This window comes from Aquarana catesbeiana, linkage group LG08 (assembly GCF_042186555.1).
Source record: "Aquarana catesbeiana isolate 2022-GZ linkage group LG08, ASM4218655v1, whole genome shotgun sequence".
Taxonomy (NCBI): Eukaryota; Metazoa; Chordata; class Amphibia; order Anura; family Ranidae; genus Aquarana; species Aquarana catesbeiana.
In genome coordinates this window covers 297,768,838-297,791,067 of record NC_133331.1, presented here as the reverse complement: position 1 = coordinate 297,791,067, position 22,230 = coordinate 297,768,838, and the positions used below count along the sequence as shown (strand labels likewise).

The 22,230-nt window shown below is 47.8% G+C and overlaps 1 protein-coding gene and 1 pseudogene across 2 annotated transcripts; both read right to left on the bottom strand.

Annotated features, from left to right (window-relative positions):
• The window catches only part of LOC141104961 (uncharacterized), a 72,317-nt pseudogene extending 68,541 nt beyond the window's left edge, over positions 1-3,776 (bottom strand).
• Positions 3,777-3,994: 218 nt separating this feature from the next.
• LOC141104896 (uncharacterized) lies at positions 3,995-22,230 on the bottom strand. 2 transcript variants are annotated; one of them, XM_073594694.1, is made up of 7 exons: positions 22,140-22,230; positions 5,644-5,809; positions 5,430-5,527; positions 5,173-5,349; positions 4,904-5,092; positions 4,644-4,826; positions 3,995-4,544 (listed from the first exon to the last, which is right to left on the bottom strand). In XM_073594694.1, the coding sequence occupies exons 2-7, from the start codon at positions 5,675-5,677 to the stop codon at positions 4,341-4,343; spliced, it is 885 nt and encodes a 294-aa protein (XP_073450795.1). In that variant the 5' UTR covers positions 5,678-5,809; positions 22,140-22,230; the 3' UTR covers positions 3,995-4,340. The 2 variants fall into 2 exon arrangements, with proteins under 2 accessions (XP_073450795.1, XP_073450794.1); XM_073594693.1 differs by lacking the exon at positions 22,140-22,230 and adding an exon at positions 20,142-20,216.

The window sequence follows — 22,230 nt, the reverse complement described above, 5'->3', positions numbered from 1 at the left end:
GATTGTGACACGATGTGTGGCTTTTTGTGATCTGTTACCGTGCTTCACTTTGTCAGACAGCTTCTATTGATATGATTTCTTGATTCAACAGCTCTGGCAGTAATCAGGCTTGGGCGTGGCAAGTGAAATTTGAATCAGCTTTCCAAAAAATTGTGGTTAATCACAGTTCATTCATGATTCAGCATGGGGGAGGGGGCAATTACTCTTTCACACAGGGCCAGGCAGGTTTGAACAGCTTTTTTCCCCTTAATAAATGAAATAATAATTTAAAAACTGCATCTTGGATTTACTCAGATTATCTTTGTGTAATATTAAAATTTGTTGGATGATCTGAATAATTTACGTGTGAGAAATATGCAATCAAAATTTTTTTTAAAAAATCAGGAAGGGGGCAAACACTTTTTCACAGCACTGTATATACACAGTATATATACGGCAAATAATGTTTGGGGGTTATAAGTATATTTCTAGCAAAAAAATACTGATTTTAACTTGTAAACAAAAAGTGTCAGAAAAGGGGCGGGTCTAGGATGTCCATCTATAAAAAATGTGGCGTAGCCGTTCTCCGGGTGAAAGTGCGTGTACATTCCTTCTGTGTGAATGGGGGGAAAAGATGAATGTTACAATCATTTCCCAGCCGTGACGAATTCTGCCCCCGATTCAATAAAAACCAATAATTTTCTGAAAATTGTCCGCAACATCTAGCGGCCATGATTTTTTTCTGAACAACCTTAATTCATAAAAATAACTAACACATTATAACCACTAGATGGAGCCGATGATTGTAAAAAAAACAATCACTGTATTATATAAAATATGGTGAATTTTTGTCACGGCTGGAGGAATGCGCATCACATTCATTCAACAAAGTTTTTAGAAACAGACCTGTAAGTGTTTGTGAAATCTTCCACCACAAAATGTACTCAGCCAATGAGAGGTAATGACTCCATTTTTATTTTTCTCCTACTACAAAATGGCAAACACGGTACAACACTTCATCCATGTCTTTGGTGATCTCTGATCTCCTTATCAACTGTTTCTTCCATGATGAAGATCAGCCATGGAGTATATCTGAGGTGTATATCAGGGTGTGCTTCTTCCCCACATGTCCAGCAACATTCATATACAAGACATTTCCCGCACTCACTAATACACCTCGAGGGTTGTGTGGGACCCCTGATGTACAGGAAGACATGACTTCAGTGAGGAACATTTCCCTCACTCAGGACAGGAAAGTGGCTTCTACTTCGTGTGAGATCTCTGATGACTGGAAAGATTGGACTTATCTGAAAAACATTTCCCGCAAACAGCACAGGAATACGGCTTCTGCCCCGTGTGCAATCTCTGATGTTTGGAAAGATCGGACTTCTGTGAAAAACATTTCTCGCACTCAGGACAGGAATACGGCTTCTCCCCCGTGTGCATTCTCTGATGTTTGGAAAGATCGGACTTCTGTGAAAAACATTTCTCGCACTCAGGACAGGAATACGGCTTCTCCCCCGTGTGCATTTTCTGATGTTTGGAAAGTGTGGACTTATATGTAAAACATTTCCTGCACTCAGGACAGGAATATTGCTTCTCCCCCGTGTGTAATCTCTGATGCATGGTAAGATTGAACTTCCGTGAAAAACCTTTCCCGCACTCAGCACAGGAATACGACTTCTCCCCCGTGTGCAATTGCTGATGTTTGGAAAGATCGGACTTCTGTGAAAAACATTTCTCACACTCAGGACAGGAATACGGCTTCTCCCCCGTGTGCAATCTCTGATGTTTGGAAAGATAAGACTTCTGTGAAAAACATTTCTCGCACTCAGGACAGGAATACGGCTTCTCCCCCGTGTGCAATTTCTGATGTTTGGAAAGTGTGGACTTATCTAAAAAACATTTCCTGCACTCAGGACAGGAATATGGCTTCTCCTCCATGTGTAATCTCTGATGCATGGTAAGATTGAACTTCCGTGAAAAACATTTCCCGCACTCAGCACAGGAATACGACTTCTCCCCCGTGTGCAATTGCTGATGACTGGAAAGAGAGGACTTCGCTGTAAAACATTTCCCGCACTCAGCACAGGAATACGGCTTCTCCCCCGTGTGCACTTTCTGATGTTTGGAAAGTGTGGACTTATCTGAAAAACATTTCCTGCACTCAGGACAGGAATATGGCTTCTCCCCCGTGTGTAATCTCTGATGCATGGTAAGATTGAACTTCTGTGAAAAACCTTTCCCGCACTCAGCACAGGAATACGACTTCTCCCCCGTGTGCAATTGCTGATGAACGGAAAGAGAGGACTTCACTGCAAAACATTTCCCACACTCAGCACAGGAATACGGCTTCTCCCCCGTGTGCAATTTCTGATGTTTGGAAAGTGTGGACTTATATGAATAACATTTCCCGCACTCAGGACAAGAATACGGCTTCTCCCCCGTGTGCAATCTCTGATGATCAGAAAGAGCGGACTTCTGTGAAAAACATTTCTCGCATTCAGAACAGGAATATAACTTCTCCCCCGTGTGCAACTTCTGATGGTGGAAAAGAGCATACATCTGTGAAAAACATTTCCTGCACGTAGGACAGGAATATGGCTTCTCCCCCGTGTGCAATCTCTGATGTGTGGTAAGACTGGACTTCACTGAAAAACATTTCCCGCACTCAGAGCAGGAATATGGCTTCTCCCCCGTGTGCAATTTCTGATGATAGGAAAGACTGTACTTCTGTATAAAACTTTTTCCGCACTCAGAACAGGAATAAGGCTTCTCCCCCGTGTGCAATTTCTGATGAGCGGAAAGACTGGCCTTCTGTGAAAAACATTTCCCACACTCAGGACAAGTATGTAGCTTCTCCCCGGTGTGCAATTTCTGATGATAGGAAAGACTGGACTTGTGTAAAAAACATTTCCCGCACTCAGGACAGGAATACGGCTTCTCACTTGTGGTGGATGGTCCAGCACCGTCCCTCACAGTCTGAGGTTCCTCAGGATAAGAGGAATACGATGGTCCGGCACCGTCCCTCACAGTCTGAGGTTCCTCAGGATAAGAGGAATACGATGGTCCGGAACCGTCCCTCACAGTCTGAGGTTCCTCAGGATAAGAGGAATACGATGGTCCGGCACCGTCCCTCACAGTCTGAGGTTCCTCAGGATAAGAGGAATACGATGGTCCGGCACCGTCCCTCACAGTCTGAGGTTCCTCAGGATAAGAGGAATACAATGGTCCGGCACCGTCCCTCACAGTCTGAGGTTCCTCAGGATAAGAGGAATACGATGGTCCGGCACCGTCCCGCACAGTCTGAGGTTCCTCAGGATAAGAGGAATACGATGGTCCATCTACACTGTGTGGTGGCGGATGGACATTTGAGGTAGTTGGGTTTTCTTCTGGACTATACTGTGTGATGTCCTCATCTTCTACTTTACAGTCTGGAGACAAAGTGAGACAATCCTCTGAGGTTTTCCTCATCTCCCGTCCATCTACTAAAATAGAAATACAAAGATTATTACTAGATATGAGCAGATTGGTTCCCCTAAACCAGGACTCCGCCCACATCAGGCAGCTTTATCTCTGAGGATCTTACAATTCCCCCCTCAAGGTAACTAGTAAATGGGTCCTCTGATCTCCTACCAGTTCATTTCTTTATTCATGGACCTTAGTCAGAGAGTGAGGAAACAACGAGAACTGTCTTTTATAGGAGTGACAGTGATGAGGGGATTATAGGACGAGTGTCCCCACCCCCTCTATCACTCATTGCCATCTTCCCAACACAAGAAGTCCTGCACTTCCTTATTTAGTCCATGATTTAGTCATGAACAACAGCGGGGCTGAGCCCCACCAGAGGTCAGAGAGTGAGGATGGGGGGAGAACAACCAAGATGAAGACTGGAATGATCCTGAAGACCACCATCATTGGGTTATTGACTGCTCCCTCATGATCACTTTCTGTTTAATGGTCCAAAGTTGGAGGATGTTATCACATTATTATCAACATGTAAAAGTCTGTGCTCCAATCAAATCATCAGATATAAAATGTCCAGCTGGTAGGAAATGGGTGTAACAAAAGAGAATACATATTATGTGTATATATAGCAGTGGGTGGAGGGGAGAGAGCAGAAGTCAGGACTATGTAATGTACAACATAGAGTTTACATTGTTAGTGTCAGGACTCATAATATTGGTATTCAGCGGTGGATTAAATATGTACTGGAGACAAGTTGCAGAGGTCTCACACCGCTGTCTTCCATCTCCTAAGACTTCACTCAGTGACTTGGGTCTGAGACTATACAGACATATCCCTCCACCTGGCACAGCCAGCAAACAACAGAGCAAGTAAGCCCAGGGTCAGAGATCTTACTAGACCCGGGCATGGGGCAGAAGACCCAAGGTATATACCCCATTTAGTGTTAATGACCCACCTGTACTGATCTCTGTAAGAGTGTCCTCCTCTATAAATGTCCCCGTTATTCCATCCTCCTCCATAGACTGCTGATCATCCTTCACAAACGTCTCTTCTTCTTCTGATTTAACCTCAAATTCTATATCGATTGGATCTCCACTCTAAAGCAAGAAAATGATAGAGAAATATTGTGACATCATATAGAAAAAAAAACACATCCTCTCCACAAGTCCATGTTCTAGATACTCCGATCCACCAACCTTGTAACAGTGAGGAATGGTGTGATCTCCCTGTGTGGAATCCCGGGAATACAGAGGACGGGGACATCTCTCTGGTGGGTTCCTGGTATTAGGTGGCTCCATCATATCCTTGTGTCCTTCCGAAAACTCCTCCATCACTCCATACTCCTCATCCTCCTCTTTGTACTCTTCTTTAACCACAATCTGAATATATAAAACATTCATTGTGACAAACATGCTTGTGTATAAATCACAAGTACAAGTATTATTTAATCATCTACCCGATCATGTTTTGCGTAGCTGTGATCATCCTGTGTAGAATCCCGGGAATACAGAGGACATCTCTCTGGTGGGTTCCTGGTATTAGGTGTCCCCATCATATCCTTGTGTCCTTCTGAAAAGTCCCTCATCACTCCATACTCCTCATCCTCCTCTTTAACATCAATATTATCATTCCCGAGGTTTCCACTCTGAATATATAATAAAACATTCATTGTAACAAACATGCTTCTGTATAAATCATAACTACCAATAATTGTCAATCATCTACCTGATGATGGTGAGAGATGGTGTGATCTTCCTGTGTGTAATCCCGGGAATACAGAGGATGGGGGCATCTCTCTGGTGGGTTCCTGGTATTAGGTGGCTCCATTTTGACATCCTTGTGTCCTTCTGAAAACTCCTCCATCACAACATCCTCCTCTTTGTACTCTTCTTTAACCACACTCTGAATATATAATAAAACATTAATTATGACAAACATGCTTCTGTATAAATCACAAGTAAAAGTATTATTTAATCATCTACCTGATCATGTTTTGCATAGCTGTGACCTTGCTGTGTAGAATCCCGGGAATACAGAGGACGGGGACATCTCTCTGGTGGGTTCCCATTACTGGATCCATCTGTAGGAAACACACACACTGACTGAATACATTGTTTCTATGTGTTTATCAGATGATGGGGGATCTAGGTGGACCCTCCGTACTGCTCTCTCCTTTACAATAAAGTCTCCTCTTACCCGGTGATGTGAGGGGTGGCTGATTGTCCATCATGATGTCCTTCAGCAGCTCGATGATCTCTCTGGTGACTTTTAGAATCTTCTTTTTATCTCTCTATTCTATCAGGGAGGGAGGTGGAGGCAATGTGATGGTCAGATGATCTCCAGACTTCACAGGAAGAAAACTCTAGATTTGAACACAAATAGTAAAATCAAATGACATTCCCAGAATCCTCCTCACCTCACTGGTCAGGTCTCTTTTTATTTAAACCCCACTTCATGCTGAGGTTTCTGATATTATATACAATGCAGGTCCAACAGGCCTACTTTGAAAGTGAGGAGGCCAGGGGTCGGCCCACATCCTAAGAGCATCAGAAAAGAGTCGGATAGAGATTTTAAGAGGAGGCGCTGTGAGGGCAGTGTGATGTCATAGGATTCTCTGATTCTGATTGGAGGGACATTGGGGGGTAGCTGGGGAGAACGCTCTGTGAGGTTTCTGTACACAGAATAATTTCTCCCGGGTGCGTCCCTCCTCTCCTAAACTGAAACATGAACTTTTTCTTTGGGCTTTTCCAGGACACATCATATTCCTGTGATCTCCGTAGACTTTACTGATCACATTTTAGGATTAATATCTGAGACTGGGATCATTATAGGAAAAAATTTCCGGATATCTACTACAAATTACATTTTTCCCTCTTTCTTCTTCTTTGAATCTTATAAAATAAAGACATACATCTTTGAATCCTCCCTAAATAAACGGCCCATCCCCCGCCACTAATAAAAGTACTATAATCTGTTTGTCAGGAGTGCGTTTCACTCCTGCTCCTCATTCCAGCATCCTGGTTTTGGCTGTGATGCAATCTTTCTGTCTGTCCACCTGCAAGGTGATCGATGTGGTCAGTCTCTGGGTGGAGACCAAACCGTATGTAGAAGAATACATATCGGTCTAAACTGATGAAGAAATTCTTTTTTTGAAATTGTCTCTCTTGTTTTGTTTATATCAGAAATAATAAAAACCGTAGAGGTGATCAAATACCACCAAAAGAAAGCTCTATTTGTGGGGAAAAAAGGACGTCAATTTTGTTTGGGTACAACGTCGCACGACCGCGCAGTTAAAGCGACGCAGTGCTGTATCTCAAAAAAATGGACTGGTCATTAAGCAGGAAAATATTCGGGTCTGTAAGCGGTTAAGCCAGCCAAGCCTGCAGTCTCATCCTTGTGATATTGCGTTTGTAACACCTGCTCCAAACTCTGTTTGTCTGCCCTTCTCTGCTGTTTAAGTTCCTCGTTGATGACCTCGGATTGGATATGGACTACTCTCTGAACTCTGTTTGCCTTCTGACTACGGATTTGACCCTGACCATTCTGAACTTTGCCTGCCTTGTACCTGGACTGTCGTTGAACCACTCTGCCTGTCTGCCAACCGCAAGTACCTGGTTGCTGTGCTCAGTTTGTTCCTGCCCTGGTGTGGTGGCTAGGCACTATAGCATTCTGTATAAGTCCTGGGGGGAAACTGTGTACTGGTAGGCTTGCTTGCCTTATGGAAAGGGCGCTTCTATAGGTGAAGAACACAGAAGCCAGCTATAGTGTGTAACCACCTGTGTTAGGAGTAAGCGTGACATTGTTAGTATAGATGTAGAAATTCTACAATAGACGGATGAGGTGAGAAGGTCATTGGTGGAAAAGGTGACACATCTCCTAAATGAAGGAAATGTTTCAGCCCTGTAATTGGGGAATGTTTTGATCCTGAAGAGGTAATCTAGGTTTCTACACTATATATATATATATATATATATATATATATATATATATATATATATATATATATATATATATATATATATATATATATATATATATATATATATGTGTGTATCATCATCTGCTGGAGATAAAAGACATCACAGTGACTATGGAGGAAGAGGACGGACATGACGGGGTTGGTTACTGGGTGTAAATAGAAAATAAGATCTTATTACCTCCTCTACTGCCACTTCCAACAATGTCTTCTCTCTACTTCCTCCCAACTCACCTCTCACCCGGAACATCCTGTCTGTACCTGACATCACTTCCTGTCTTCCATAGAGACTTCCTGTGTGGTAAGAAGAGAGCTCACCATCTTGAGGAGCTCAGAGGAACTGCAGATCAGAGAAACGTGTAGCGGGCACCTACTTTTGATAGGTGACCTTTCTTGGTAGTTTTCATGCCAGGGTAATTTAGACAGGCTTGTGCTATTGCAGCAGGCCTGTCTGTTGTCAATTTCTATTTTGAATGGCAGGTAGTTTGTATGCTAGTCTCGGCCAATCATTAATCTGCTTGGGAACACCCGGGACTCTCGTATAAAAGGGGGTCACGTGGTGTCCAGGGAGGTTCGTTTGTAGTCCTGCTCTGAGGAGCGGGGGAGGCCAGCCTGGTTCGGAGGGGGAGGGAGGTTTTCCCCTCTGGGGAACCAATGGAGCTTTTCCCTTACAGTAGAGGGGGAATGGAGAACTGGTCCTCCATGAAGGAACAGACGACACGCCACAGCATGTGATCGCTGGTGTCGTTGGCCGCCCCTGCGGGGAGGGGAGCGGGCCACAAAGAAGAAAAGGAGCTAAGAATCATTGCAGGAGAAGTAGCAACAAAGCGGAAGGAAACTGGGCGATCGATCGTTTAGGAGTGGCACATGGACTGTTGATCACGTGAGTGAAAGCCCAAGGAAAGGGTACTACCAGAGACTGAGGGTTGTTAGTGCACAAGTCAGTGAGATGGGCAGTGATGGCCTATGACTTTGGGTTCAGCAATACCCCGGGGATTCCAATCAGTCAAGCGGGAAAAGTTATTCAGAGTGACTCTTCTTTAGCTCAACTTGGAAGTACCATGCAGATGGGAAGTAGTGGCAAACAGGTAGCAGTGAAGCTGCAAGCATATATATAGAGATATGGACAGTTCTTCGAAAGTCATATAGATGAGGAAGTTATTCAGAGTGACTCTTTATCAACTTTTCTCTATAAAAATCTACTTCCATCTTCCCTGATTTAAGAGATCATTTGAGGATGATTTCTTAACAATCCGCAATTGATCAGTATTGATAGTATTCCTGCAAGATTCACTTAAAAGATGATAATGTAACAAAAGAGCATCTCAGAGGAAGTCCTTCTCCTATCCCAGTTTGTGTTGTTGAATAAAGCAAGTGAAAAAAGCACTAAGGACTGTGGCTTGTAAATCTATGGGCTGCGAGAGTCGGTGGTAGACGTGAATTACAGATATAACATTTAATCAGCCACTCCTACGGGAGTATGCGCTACTGTGAAGGAATGTGATGTAGATAATAATAATAATAATAATAATCTGAAAATGTCTATTTTCTTATGTGCATACATATTTTTCTCCTTACTCATTATATAAGTATACAGATTTGCTCTATTCCTATATTTTCTCAAGATGGCGGGTACCCTCTACATCCCACACATCAGAAGAACGCGGAACTGAAGATAAAACCAAGGACAGCCAAACCTCGTTATGAAGATTCTCCATCTTTTTTTCTATCCTAACCAATGAGATGTACCTATTAGACTAACATAGCAATGACGTATTTTTGTGTATAAAACATTAGCACCGCCTTGAATAAATTAGAAGTGTAAAAAGTAACGGTGCTGAGCGTGTCTCAGAGAGTTTACTTTTATATGCATGCATAGCCACACTTTCCAATTAGAGACAGCAGCAGATAACCTTGGGCTCGATTGGAGGTCTTAATCATTTCCTTAACAACTGGTGCCGAAACCCGGGAGCTTCAGGCTACAGTCGAAGCCATACCGCGACAAGGTTTCGAGCGTTAACTGATAAAAATAAGAGGGGGGTTTGCGCAGCCCTAACAGTACGGTAAGTTGATTTATATTCTTACCACTGTACGACTTTCTTATCTTTCGGTTGACCGCTGGATTCTGTCGGTATGCTGAGACTGTTTTAGAGGCAGGTATTTCCTCGCCTGAGGTTGTTTTAACGAACCTGCCGATGGGTTTCTGCTGTCTGTATTTGTTCGCTGTCTGCCATTCTTTGGGCTACGAAACTCAGCAGTCTAAAAGTGCTACATGAGTGTATGCGTGTTCTCATCCCCAGACGAGCTGTCGGCCTCTGGGATGAGGTTTTTCCTTGTAGCAGACGTTTATAGACGGGTTACTCAAGGTTTGTCGGACCTTTGAGGGAAATCTCAGCTGCTGGAGCCCCCCGCAGTCTGAAAGTGTTACAGATGTCTTACCCCAAGACGAGCTGTCGGCCTCTTGGGGTAGAGGTGTAATAGATGGCTATAAACGGGCTACTCAAGGTTCGTCGGACCTTTGAGGGTTATCTTAGCCTGCTGAAATTTTGCAGTTCGAAGAGTGGCAGGTGTAATGTCCTGTCGTGAGTGTATTTGTGGTTTACTGTTTGCTATACACGAGAGGGGTTGGGGACTGGTTAAGGTCGGAGGGGGGGCTGCCCGGGGGATCTGTTTTTGTCGCGGGCCGTTGCTCCCCACTACCCCTGACGTGTTTGTTCTTGTTCTGAGATTAACCGTACATTACAGGGTTATAGCAGACAGTAGCAGCTAGGAGCGCAGCTTTATGTGCCCCCACCCAAGGAATTTGTTGATAAGGAGCAGTGAGAAGAATATTAACCCCTTAGTTGTACGTATTCTCCTCTCAAGCCGTTAGCCGAGAAACAGAGAGAGAAAAGAATGTGATATTGTGAAGAGGAGAGAAGAAGATGTTGAAATAGTTAACAAAGTTGAACGAAGTGGTGAAAGTTCTGTTGCTAAAGAAACAGGGAGAAAAATCCTGTGTGATGAAGAAAATTGGATAAAGGAAGTTAAGAAAGATGGCGATTGTATTATGTATGTGTGTCACAGAGTTGATGATACAGTATGTGAAATTACCACGCTATGTTGGAACTTGAAACAAAAGGAGGGGAGGGACAGCACTGCCCTCCGTCTAACAACCACTCCTTTCTCACCACCCAAGCACAACCCACTGTGACAACTCAGCCCGGCGGCCATCTTAGTGCACCCATGCCTTCACTTTCTACCCAGCCCAGTGCACTTCCTGCCAGCGGCCATCTTGGTACACCCAGTAAGCTTAAACACAGCCTGTACCCAGCCCTCCCTGTTTTAAACCAGGATGGTTCATACCACACACCTGTCTTCCCCAATACGGGAGCATCACATTCCCAGGCCGGATATGTTAATGATGAAGAAGCATCTGATTGGGAAGCCCAACAGCAGGCAGCAAGGCCACCCGCTGATTTAACCCCCAATCCGGCTCCGGACTCACAGTTTCGAGAGGATCTCAAACAGATGCTGGCAACCGTAAGGAGTAGTGCCTCTTGCCAGCCCCCGCCCCAACAACAGTCTCGGTTACCAGAAGGGGCACCAGTGATGTATGTCGCTTTTACTCCACCACAAGCAGAGGCCTTAGTGACAAGTCTGCCTGACCCAGAGAAGCAGCCAATTCCCTTCTACCACAGGATAGTGCAGATACAAGAAACTTACTCAGCTGCCTGGAGAGACTTGATCAGCCTATGCCAAATCAAAGCAGGACATGTCTTTTGGCCAGTCATGCAGACGGCCTTCAATGATGCCTGCCTGACAAGTGCCACTTCCTACACCTCAGGCGTGGAGTTCTGTGCACAACGGAGATTCCCCAAAGGAGAAAGGAGAAGTTGATGGATCAGACCACCACAATCCAAGATATTACCCAAGATAAAGGGGAGTCTGAAGAAGTATCATGCTAGACTCGTACAGGCCTTTGATGATCTGAGTTTCTCCCACTATGAAAAGAGACACACACGTTTCCTGCGTGGGAGTGGATGGGGTGCCCCGCTCCAGTCCATTTGTTGAGCCACCCCAAGGGGGACATTTCCTGATTTGCTTGCCAGATTTGTGGTGTCCTCTACATGTCCCTTGAATCTACTAGGAGCTGATGTGTTGTCCAGACTACAGGCCTCAATCAGGACACGCCTGAAGGGGGGATGAAGTTACATACTCCCCTATCTTTAGAAGACTCATCTGCTTTGTGTTTTTTGCCTCTCCTGATGACACTTCATGAAGCAAAAACTTCAAGTTCAATACTGCAGGAAGTACTTGACAGAATCCCTGCGTGCCTATGGTCCACAGGACCGGAAGACAAAGGTGCCACCAGTTTCAGTCAAGCTAAAAGAGGACGCATCATTGCCCCTGAAACCACAATAACCCCAAGAAGAGAACCTCTAAAGGAGAACCTAAAGGAGAACCAGGAACCTGCGGTGAATGCCTTTGACTGCAAAGTACCTCACAGGGGTGGACCTTACAAACGCTTTCTTCAGTGTCCACCCTCACCCCTCCTGCTGGTACCTTTTTGCATTCATCCACGGAAAGAAATGGCAACATACCTAAACAGTTGTGCCGGAACGGATCACAGAACTTTCCAAGCCAGTTTGCAAAAGCTATGGCTACCATCCTTGACACATGACAAGAGGAACACCCGGAAGTGATTCTCTTCCAACATGTTGATGAACTTCTCCTTTGTGCAGCTGACTTACCCCCTGTTGAAGTCACCTCAGAAAGCCTGTTGTGCTATCTTGCCAACCAGGGGTGCAAAGCCTCAAAGCCCAAATTGCAGTGGTGCTCAACACCTGTCATTTTCCTTGGACACTGTTTGTCCCATGGGACAAGACACCCCACTGAAGACAGGGTGCAAGTAATCTCTGATATCCCACTGCAACAAGGCCAGAAATCCCTTCATGCCTTCCTTGGACTAATTTCCTAGTGCGGAGCATGGATTCCAGAAGCCTTCCTACTGATGCTCTGCAATCAGACCCTTCCAGATGTCTCCTGAAGAAATATCTAAGTTTGAGGCCCTCAAGTGTGCCATCTAGGGCGCTAGGGCTCCCAGACTATGACAAAATGCTCAAGCTCTTTGTATCCAAATGTCTGGGACATGCTGCAGGTGTACTCACCCAATCACACGGCATCAGCCTACGCCCCATAGGATATTATTCCTGTCGGCTGGATGCGGTAGCAAGAGGAGGCCTATTGTGTCTGCAAGCTGGCTTTGCTACACAAGCCTTGCTTGACAAAACTTTGAACTTGGTCCTCGGACACTGCCTCGTTCTGCTTGCTCCCCATGACGTTGTTGCCATATTCAACCAAGATCCAGCTGAAACACTTGTCCACTACCAGACACTTGAGACTCCTGTGTTCCCTCCTACTGGACAGCATTACTCTATTAAGTTGTCAAACACTGAACCCTACCACCCTTCTTCCACTTCTCGAGGGGGGAAAGGAGGAGGAGGAGTAGAGTCTTGACTTGTCACCCCATGACTGCATCAAACTAATACGGTTGGAAACCACGCATCTTCCCCCTGTGAGTGAAATACCCCTGCAGGATTCAGAATTCAGACCTAACAATTTATGTTTGCTGAAGAACGTGGCAAATACTGCACAGGACACGCGGTCACCACTGAAAACACTGTTCTACAAGCTGAAGCCTTACCACCGGTGATGTTTGCACAGGAGGCAGAGCTGTAAGCACTTACTACAGCATGTAAATGGGCAGAGGGAAAAAGAGCCAACATTCATATGGACTCAAGATATGCTTTCAGCTAAATCATCTAGCCAATTCAGCTGCCAAACAGACAGCTGGTGGTCCACGGGAAGTAGACAGCAGGGTGGTAGAAGAAGACCACCCTGTGCTTACCTTACAGACTCTCCCAGTGGACAGAGTTTATCTAAAAGAACTACAGGAAACAGCAAGTCCGGTAGGGTGGCCACGTGTCCCGGATTGCCCGGGATTGTCCCTTATTTTAGATATTTGTCCCGTGTCCCGGGTGCCTTCATTCCGGGACAATACAGTGTCCCGGAATGAAAAAAAAAACACACCGCCGGCGACTGGCATCAGTCCGACTCTGTCTCCGAGTCTGACTGCCACCCTTATCACAGTATACACAAGTAACAGATGCGCAGCTTAAGTGCCTTAACTGGTTGCTAGGCTAGGGCCGCCCGCCCCACGTCTAGCAACCAGTGACGTCAGCAGGCACCGTCAGTCACGTGGGATTCAGTGCAGTGGGCACTAGGCACCCGCACGGCACGGCGGCACACTCTAGACTCACTCTACACGCTACGGTTGAGCAGCGTGCCTCAGAGAGAGAACAGCCGCCAGCCTGCCAGTGTCAGTGAGTCTACTTACTAGCCTGCCCTGTGCGTCCAGCCCCAGTCAGTGGTGGACGGTGCCTGCCAGTGACCAGTCCCGGAGCCGCCGAGCCAACTACAGCTACTCCACTCCAGAAGCCGCACATTGCCACTGCCAGCCAGCAAGCGCAACCCTCCGAGCTGCCCGTCCTGAGACTGTGAGTCGTCCTCCTGACTGAGCCGCCTCGTCCGAGTCCTCCCTCCGGCTCCCTCCCGCTCACGAGGTCCACCCGCCAGAGTACTTCAGGTTAGTGTAACTTCCACACTACCTAGTGAGCAATGCACACACTCCTTCTCAAATCTGTTGCTGTCCCCCCAGACCCCCACCCCCCTCAGTTCTGCTGCTGTCCCCAGACCCCCACCCCCCTCAGTTCTGCTGCTGTCCCTCACCCCACACAGCCACACTCCCTCTCAGTTCTGCTGCTGTCCCCCACCCCCCTCAGATCTGCTGCTGTCCCCCACCCCACACAGCCACACTCCCTCTCAGTTCTGCTGCTGTCCCCCACCCCCCTCAGTTCTGCTGCTGTCCCCCACCCCACACAGCCACACTCCCTCTCAGTTCTGCTGCTGTCCCCCACCCCCCCCTCAAATCTGCTGCTGTCCCCCACCCCACACAGCCACACTCCCTCTCAGTTCTGCTGCTGTCCCCCACTCCCCTCAGTTCTGCTGCTGTCCCCCACCCCACACAGCCACACTCCCTCTCAGTTCTGCTGCTGTCCCCCACCCCCCTCAGATCTGCTGCTGTCTCCCACACTCCCTCTCAGTTCTGCTGCTGTCCCCCACCCCCCTCAGATCTGCTGCTGTCTCCCACACTCCCCCTCAGTTCTGCTGCTCTCCCCCTCCATCTTTCCTCCATGTCCCCCTCCGTTCTGCTGCTGTCCCCCTCCGTTCTTCCTCTGTGTCCACCTCTGTTCTTCCTCCGTGTCCCCTTCCATTCTGCTGCTGTCCCCCTCCATTCTTCCTCTGTGTCCCCCTCCGTTCTTCCTCCGTGTCCCCCTCCGTTCTTCCTCCGTGTCCCCCTCCGTTCTTCCTCCGTGTCCCCCTCCAATCTTCCTCCGTGTCCCCCTCCATTCTTCCTCCGTGTCCCCCTCCATTCTTCCTCTGTGTCCCCCTCCGTTCTTCCTCTGTGTCCCTCCTCTGTGTCCCCCTCCGTTCTTCCTCTGTGTCCCCCTCCATTCTCCTTCTGTGTCCCCCTCCGTTCTTCCTCCGTGTCCCCCTCCGTTCTTCCTCCGTGTCCCCCTCCGTTCTTCCTCCGTGTCCCCCTCCGTTCTTCCTCCGTGTCCCCCTCCGTTCTTCCTCCGTGTCCCCCTCCGTTCTGCTGCTGTCTCCCTCCGTTCTTCCTCTGTGTCCCCCTCCATTCTTCCTCCGTGTCCCCCTCCGTTCTTCCTCCGTGTCCCCCTCCGTTCTTCCTCCGTGTCCCCCCTCCATTCTGCTGCTGTCCCCCTCCATTCTTCCTTCGTGTCCCCCTCCGTTCTTCCTCTGTGTCCCCCTCCGTTCTTCCTCTGTCTCCCCCTCCGTTCTGCTGCTGTCCCCCACACTCCCCCCCCGTTCTGCTACACACTCCCCCTCCGTTCTGCTACTGTCACCCACCCCCTCCATTCTGCTGCTGCCCCCCACACTCCCCCTCAGATCTGCTGCTGTCCCCCACCTCCCTCCATTCTGCTGCTGTCCCCCCACCCCCCTCAGATCAGCTGCTGTCCCCCACACTCCCCCTCCGTTCTGCTGCTGTCCCCCACCCCCCTCCATTCTGCTGCTGTCCCCCACACTCCCCCTCCGTTCTGCTGCTGTCCCCCACCCCCCTCAGATCTGCTGCTGTCCCCCCAATCCCCCTCCGTTCTGCTGCTGTCCCCCACCCCCCTCCATTCTGCTGCTGTCCCCCACACTCCCCCTCCATTCTGCTTATGTCCCCCACACCCCCCCTCCTTTCTGCTGCTGTCCCCCACCCCCCTCCATTCTGCTGCTGTCCCCCACACTCCCCCCTCCGTTCTGCTGCTGTCCCCCACCCCCCTCCATTCTGCTGCTGTCCCCCACCCCCCTCCATTCTGCTGCTGTCCCCCACACTCCCCCTCCGTTCTGCTGCTGTCCCCCACACTCCCCCTCCGTTCTGCTGCTGTCCCCCACCCCCCTCCATTCTTCTGCTGTCCCCCACACTCCCCCTCCGTTCTGCTACTGTCCCCCACCCCCCTCCATTCTGCTGCTGTCCCTCCACCCACCTCAGATCTGCTGCTGGCCCCCACACTCCCCCTCAGATCTGCTGCTGTCCCCCACCCCCCTCCATTCTGCTGCTGTCCCCCCACCCCCCTCAGATCTGCTGCTGTCCCCCCCCAATCCCCCTCAGATCTGCTGCTGTCCCCCACCCCCCTCAGATCTGCTGCTGTCCCCCACACTCCCCCTCCGTTCTGCTGCTGTCCCCCACACTCCTCCTCCGTTCTGCTGCTGTCCCCCACACTCCCCCTCCGTTCCGCTGCTGTCCCCCACACTCCCCCTCAGATCTGCTGCTGTCCCCCCCCACCCCCCTCAGATCTGCTGCTGTCCCCCACACTCCCCCTCCGATCTGCTGCTGTCCCCCCCACTCCCCCTCTGTTCTGCTGCTGTCCCCCACACTCCCCCTCAGTTCTGCTGCTGTCCCCCACCCCCCTCCATTCTGCTGCTGTCCCCCCCAATCCCCCTCAGATCTGCTGCTGTCCCCCACACTCCCCCTCAGATCTGCTGCTGTCCCCCACACTCCCCCTCAGATCTGCTGCTGTCCCCCACACTCCCCCTCAGATCTGCTGCTGTCCCCCACACTCCCCCTCCGTTCTGCTGCTGTCCCCCACACTCCTCCTCTGTTCTGCTGCTGTCCCCCCCAATCCCCCTCAGATCTGCTGCTGTCCCCCACACTCCCCCTCCGTTCTGCTGCTGTCCCCCACACTCCCCCTCAGATCTGCTGCTGTCCCCCACACTCCCCCTCCGTTCTGCTGCTGTCCCTCACACTCCCCCTCAGATCTGCTGCTGTCCCCCACACTCCCCCTCCGTTCTGCTGCTGTCCCCCGCACATTGCATACCACCTGTCTAAACTGGTTACTACTGTTTGCTTTTTTTCCCCAAAAATTGGCAAAAAAAAGTATCAAAAAACATCTTTTTTGGGCGGGGGGGTGTGTCCCTGAATGGCAGTTTGGAAATGTGGTCACCCTAAAGTCCGGATAAGAAGGAAAGCTGGAAACGGAGAGGAGCAACTCTCAGCAATGGACTATTCGAGTGCAACAAGAAGCCTTGTCTACCCAGGAGTATGTACCCAGCCGTGGTGCAATGGGCACATGGAGCTGCCCACTTGACAGACTTTTACGAACTCTCTTATCAACAAGTGAATGGGACACTAAAAAAAAAAAGCAGGATGTTAAAGATGGCCCAAGAGACTAACATGAGTTGGCCAGACAGTTTGCCTATTGCCCTGTTCAGTGTCAGACACACCCCCGGGGGAAACATGCCCTATCCCCTTATGAAATTTTGTTTGGTTCAGCTCCCAGACTAGGTTGTTACTTTCCACAACAGTTACAGTTGCAGTCTGATGTGTTGACTAATTATGTAACCACATTATCACGAGAATTAACCTGAATGCATGTCCAGGTGTTTTCTTCCATTCCAGATCCTGAATTAGATACAGGAACACACCAACTACTGTCTGGAGATCCTTGAGCCAAGATATGATGGTCCATTTCAAATTTTGCTGACCACAGCCACCTCAGTCAAGTTGGCCAGGAAGAACACCTGAATGCACGCTTATCACTGCAGGAGAGCGTGTTTTCGGGTGCTGCATATCCTTTTTCTGTTTGATCTAGGGGGGAGGGGCCCAGGAGGTGGCCATCACAAAAATGATAACAATTACGTTTTGGTGTAACTCTTCAGGTACACATGTGACCACCTTTACCTTAGATTACTGTGACATAGTACCTTGTCCGTTTGACCCTTCATGGTGATGCCATTGGTAGTGATATCCCTGACGGTAAGGATATATATGTATGCCACACAGACAGTTACTGGGGACAGAGTTGTGGTTTCTGTGGGGGCCAGTGGGTTGGAACACAGGGCCAGACTGGGCGACCACAGAGTGTATTAGACAAGAAAGATGAAAATAGAAAGCCCCATATCCTAACCGAAGATACCCCTGATACATACACTGACCCAGCACACAGTCAGAGGAGGAAGCGAGCAGCTCTCTCCGGAAGCTTTGACCCTCATGTATACTTAGATGTCATAGGGGTTCTCCATCTTCTTTTCTATCTTAACCAATGAGATGTACCTATTAGACTAACATAGCAATGACGTATTTTTGTGTATAAAACATTAGCACCGCCTTGAATAAATTAGAAGTGTAAAAAGTAACTGAGCTGAGCGTGTCTCAGAGTGTTTACTTTTATATGCATGCATAGCCACACTTTCCAATTAGAGACAGCAGCAGATAACCTTGGGCTCGATTGGAGCTCTTAAATCATATCCTTACAACTACAAACATCTCGTAGTGTGAACATGGCCTTGTGCTGTGTGTGTATGTACTGTATATCCTTATAGATGTGTAGTGCTCCCCCCGCAGAGACCGGTGATATTAACTGGTTCTTTCCCACACAGTACAGAGGGCCCCCCAGTCACCTAAGCAAAGGTCCATTCACTCCGACTCCAATGAATAGTCTCAGGGTTTGTGTTTTGGAATTAATTGCTTGTAGAACTCGGGGTTTGGGATACGCAAACTGCTAGCAACATTAACCCCTTGCCTACCGGGCAATTTTACCCCCTTCCTGCCCAGGACAATTTTTTAGTTTTCAGCGCTGTCACACTTTGAATGACAATTGCACGGTCGTGTAACACTGTACTAGAGCTGGGCGATTTTCTCCCAAAAAACAAATCTGCGATTTTTAAAAACAAAACTTGATTCACGATTCGAATCGAGGTTTTTTTGGGGGGTTTTTTGTGATGTAAACCGCGCCGGTCCTGAGGAGCTGCGGGCAGGAATTTTTAGGCGAGGTCGCAGCTTCGGCCTAGTCCGCGGCGTCCGGTAAAAAAAAAAAAAAAAAATCTAAAAAATTGATTTATTGAAAATTTGAATCGATTTGACCTCTCAACTCGATTCAAGATTCAAATAGATTTTTTCCCCAGCCCTACACTGTACACAGTAACCGACTGAGGAGTCAGCCCAGTTCTCCAGGAACCCAAATCCCTCTTTCCTGCACCAGTTCCTCGGCCACTTGTTCAGTTCCCTAAGCTCCTGCTGCCTCTCTGGTGGGACTCGAGGTACAGGTAGTATTTCAGAGAAAACTACCTTGGAGGACCCTTTTCCTCAATCTATTTCCCAAGCCCCTGAAATCGTTTATCACTCTCCACCTTCCTGTCACTTGGTCATTGGTACCAACAAGTATCATGATCGCTGGGTCCCCCCAATAATCTGTCCACCCGATCCGTGATGTGCCGAACCCCAGCGCCTAGTAATCACCACACTTCTTCAGCAACCCCGGTCTGACAGATTGTCCTCTCTGTCCTCCTAATAATTGAGTCTCCCACTACCAGCACTTGTCTGGCCTTACCTGTATCACCGCTCCCCTCCTTACTGGAGCCGTCACTCCCCTGGCAGCTAGGGGAGGGCACCTGCTCCAGCACTGCCACCCCTGAGCTTATATCCCCATCATCATGCAACTTGGCATATCTGTTGGGGTGTACCAACTCAGGACTGGCCTCCCTAACACTCTTCCCTCTACCCCTCCTCCTTTCTGTCACCCAGCTACCTATCTCTGGATCCTGTGCTTCAATCTCCTCTCCAGCCCCCCGCCAGCACCTGCTGGGTAATGCCCAAGTTCCTCTCCAGGTTGCTAATGCTTCTCAGTGTTGCTACTTGATTCTTCAGATCCAGAATCTGGACTTCCAGAGAAACAATTCGCTCACATCTCCCACAGCAGCATGCACCCTCGATTGGCTCATCAAGGAACCCATACATGGTGCAGGATGTGCACTGAGTGGCATCACCAGTCCTATTGGACATTTTACCCTCTATTCTATTGGGGAAATTGAGTAAGACCAACTATTTGTAACCGACCCAATTCCCAGCTCTCTACTCCTAGTGCACCCACAATACACGGGCACTCACAGCCCACGGGCACTCATTATATTGTATTGTAATTGTACTGTCTGCCCTCATGTCGTAAAGCATTGTGCAAACTGTTGGCACTATATAAATACTGTATAAAAATAATTAAAAATAATATATGTATCATCATCTGCTGGAGATAAAAGTCATCACAGTGACTATGGAGGAAGAGGACGGACATGACGGGGGGTTACTGGGTGTAAATAGAAAATAAGATCTTATTACCTCTTCTGCTGCAGCTTCCAACAATGTCTCCTCTGTTATTCGTACCTCATGGAACTTCCTGTCTTTATCTAACATTACTTCCTGTTTGGTCCTGATATCACTTCCTGTCTTCCATAGAGACTTTCTGTCTCAGTAGAAGTGAGATCCCCACCTTGTGGAGCTCAGAGGAACTGCAGCCCAGAGAAACGTCTCGTAGTGTGAACACGGCCTTGTGCTGTGTGTGTATGTACTGTATATCCTTATAGATGTGTAGTGCTCCCCCCGCAGGAGCCACTGATGATAACTGGTTCTTTCCCAAACATTACAGAGGCCCCCCAGTCACCCAAGCTACAGTCCATTCACTCTGGCTCCAATAAACAGTCTAGGCCTTGTCTTTTGTGATGAATTGCTTGTAGAACTCGGGGTTTGGGATACTAAAAACGGCTAGCAACATTAACCCCTTGCCTACCGGGCAATTGTACCCACTTCCTGCTCAGGACAATTTTCAGCTTCCAACGCTGTCACACTTTGAATGACAATTGCACGGTCATGCAACACTGTACCCAAATGAATTCGCAATGACCGTAGTTCAGGATAATTGGCTCGTTTGAAAATTAGTGTGTTTGTACTACCCATATGCCTCCTTTTCCTGTGATTTATGGTAAACGCAATCATCCTATGATCGATAGATCCCAAGCTGTCCCGTATCTCCACATCTGAGATCAGACTTGGATCGTTCGTAATTTATAGATCTAGCAGGACATTCTTTCTAGTTGGGGAATCCACCATTTGGGACATGAAGTTGTCCTGTAAAACATTCATGAAATGACGGGCCTTTAGTGAGTGAACTGTTCCCTCTGCCCGGTCAATATCGGGATAATTGAAGACCCCCATTATGATTACATTTCCCTGTTTCCCTGCCATTTCTATCTGAGATAGTAATTCCAGATCCTCCTCCTCCTTCACGTTGGGTGGCCTATAGCATACCCCCACTATTCATTTCCCACTCACTTCCTCTCTTTGATGTTCTACCCATACAGATTCCACCTCCACCCTGGTCCCATACATAATGTCGCTCCTCTCTAGCACCCTTACATCACTTTTGACATATAGACACACCCCTCCCCCTCTTCTACATTCCCTGTCCTTTCAATACAAGGAATAACCCCAGTGTATTGACCAGCCAATCATGTGAGCTGTCAAGCCAAGTTTCAGTTATTCCCACAAAGTATAAGTCCTCCTCGTGTAATGACAACTACCAATGCCATTACACAAAAACAAAGTTATTCGTAGCATTCAGTAAAATTTGTTTATATTCTAATTCGGGTATTCGGATATATTCCAATCTCTGAATAATGAAAAATTTGTCAGAATATTAATTCAGAACGAAACGAACCGCACGTGTCTACTCACAGTACTCGGGCGCTCGTTATATTGTATTACATTGTAATTGTACTGCATACCTCCCAACATTTTGAGATGGGAATGAGGGACACCTACTAACAAACGTATGTATGCATAGGACACTCCCCCTGCCACACCCCTTTCAACGAGAATTAACCAAAAAAAAAAAGGTTAATAATTAAATCCACAAGGACTTTTTCTTTACCACAACTATTCCTTTATATTGGCTTTTAAAATTTACAAATGCAGCAATTTAGAAATTGGATGAAAGGTTTAGCCCTGGGAAACACCTATTGATAGATAAAAAGTGCATTTTTTATACAACTATATAGATCAGACCAAAATGAGGCACAAATGAGGGGGACAGAGGGACATTGCTCCAAATCAGGGGCAGGCCCTCGAAATCAGGGACAGTGGGGAGCTATGGTACTGTCTGCCCTCATATTGTAAAGCAATGTGTAAACTGTTGGCACTATATAAATCCTGTATAATAATAATTATAACATATGTATCATCATCTGCTGGAGATAAAAGACGTCACAGTGACTATGGAGGAAGAGGACGGACATGACGGGGGGGGTTACTGGGTGTAAATAGAAAATAAGATCTTATTACCTCCTCTACTGCTACTTCCAGCAATGTCTCCTCTGTTATTCGTACCTCATGGAACTTCCTGTCTTTATCTAACATCACTTCCTGTTTGTTC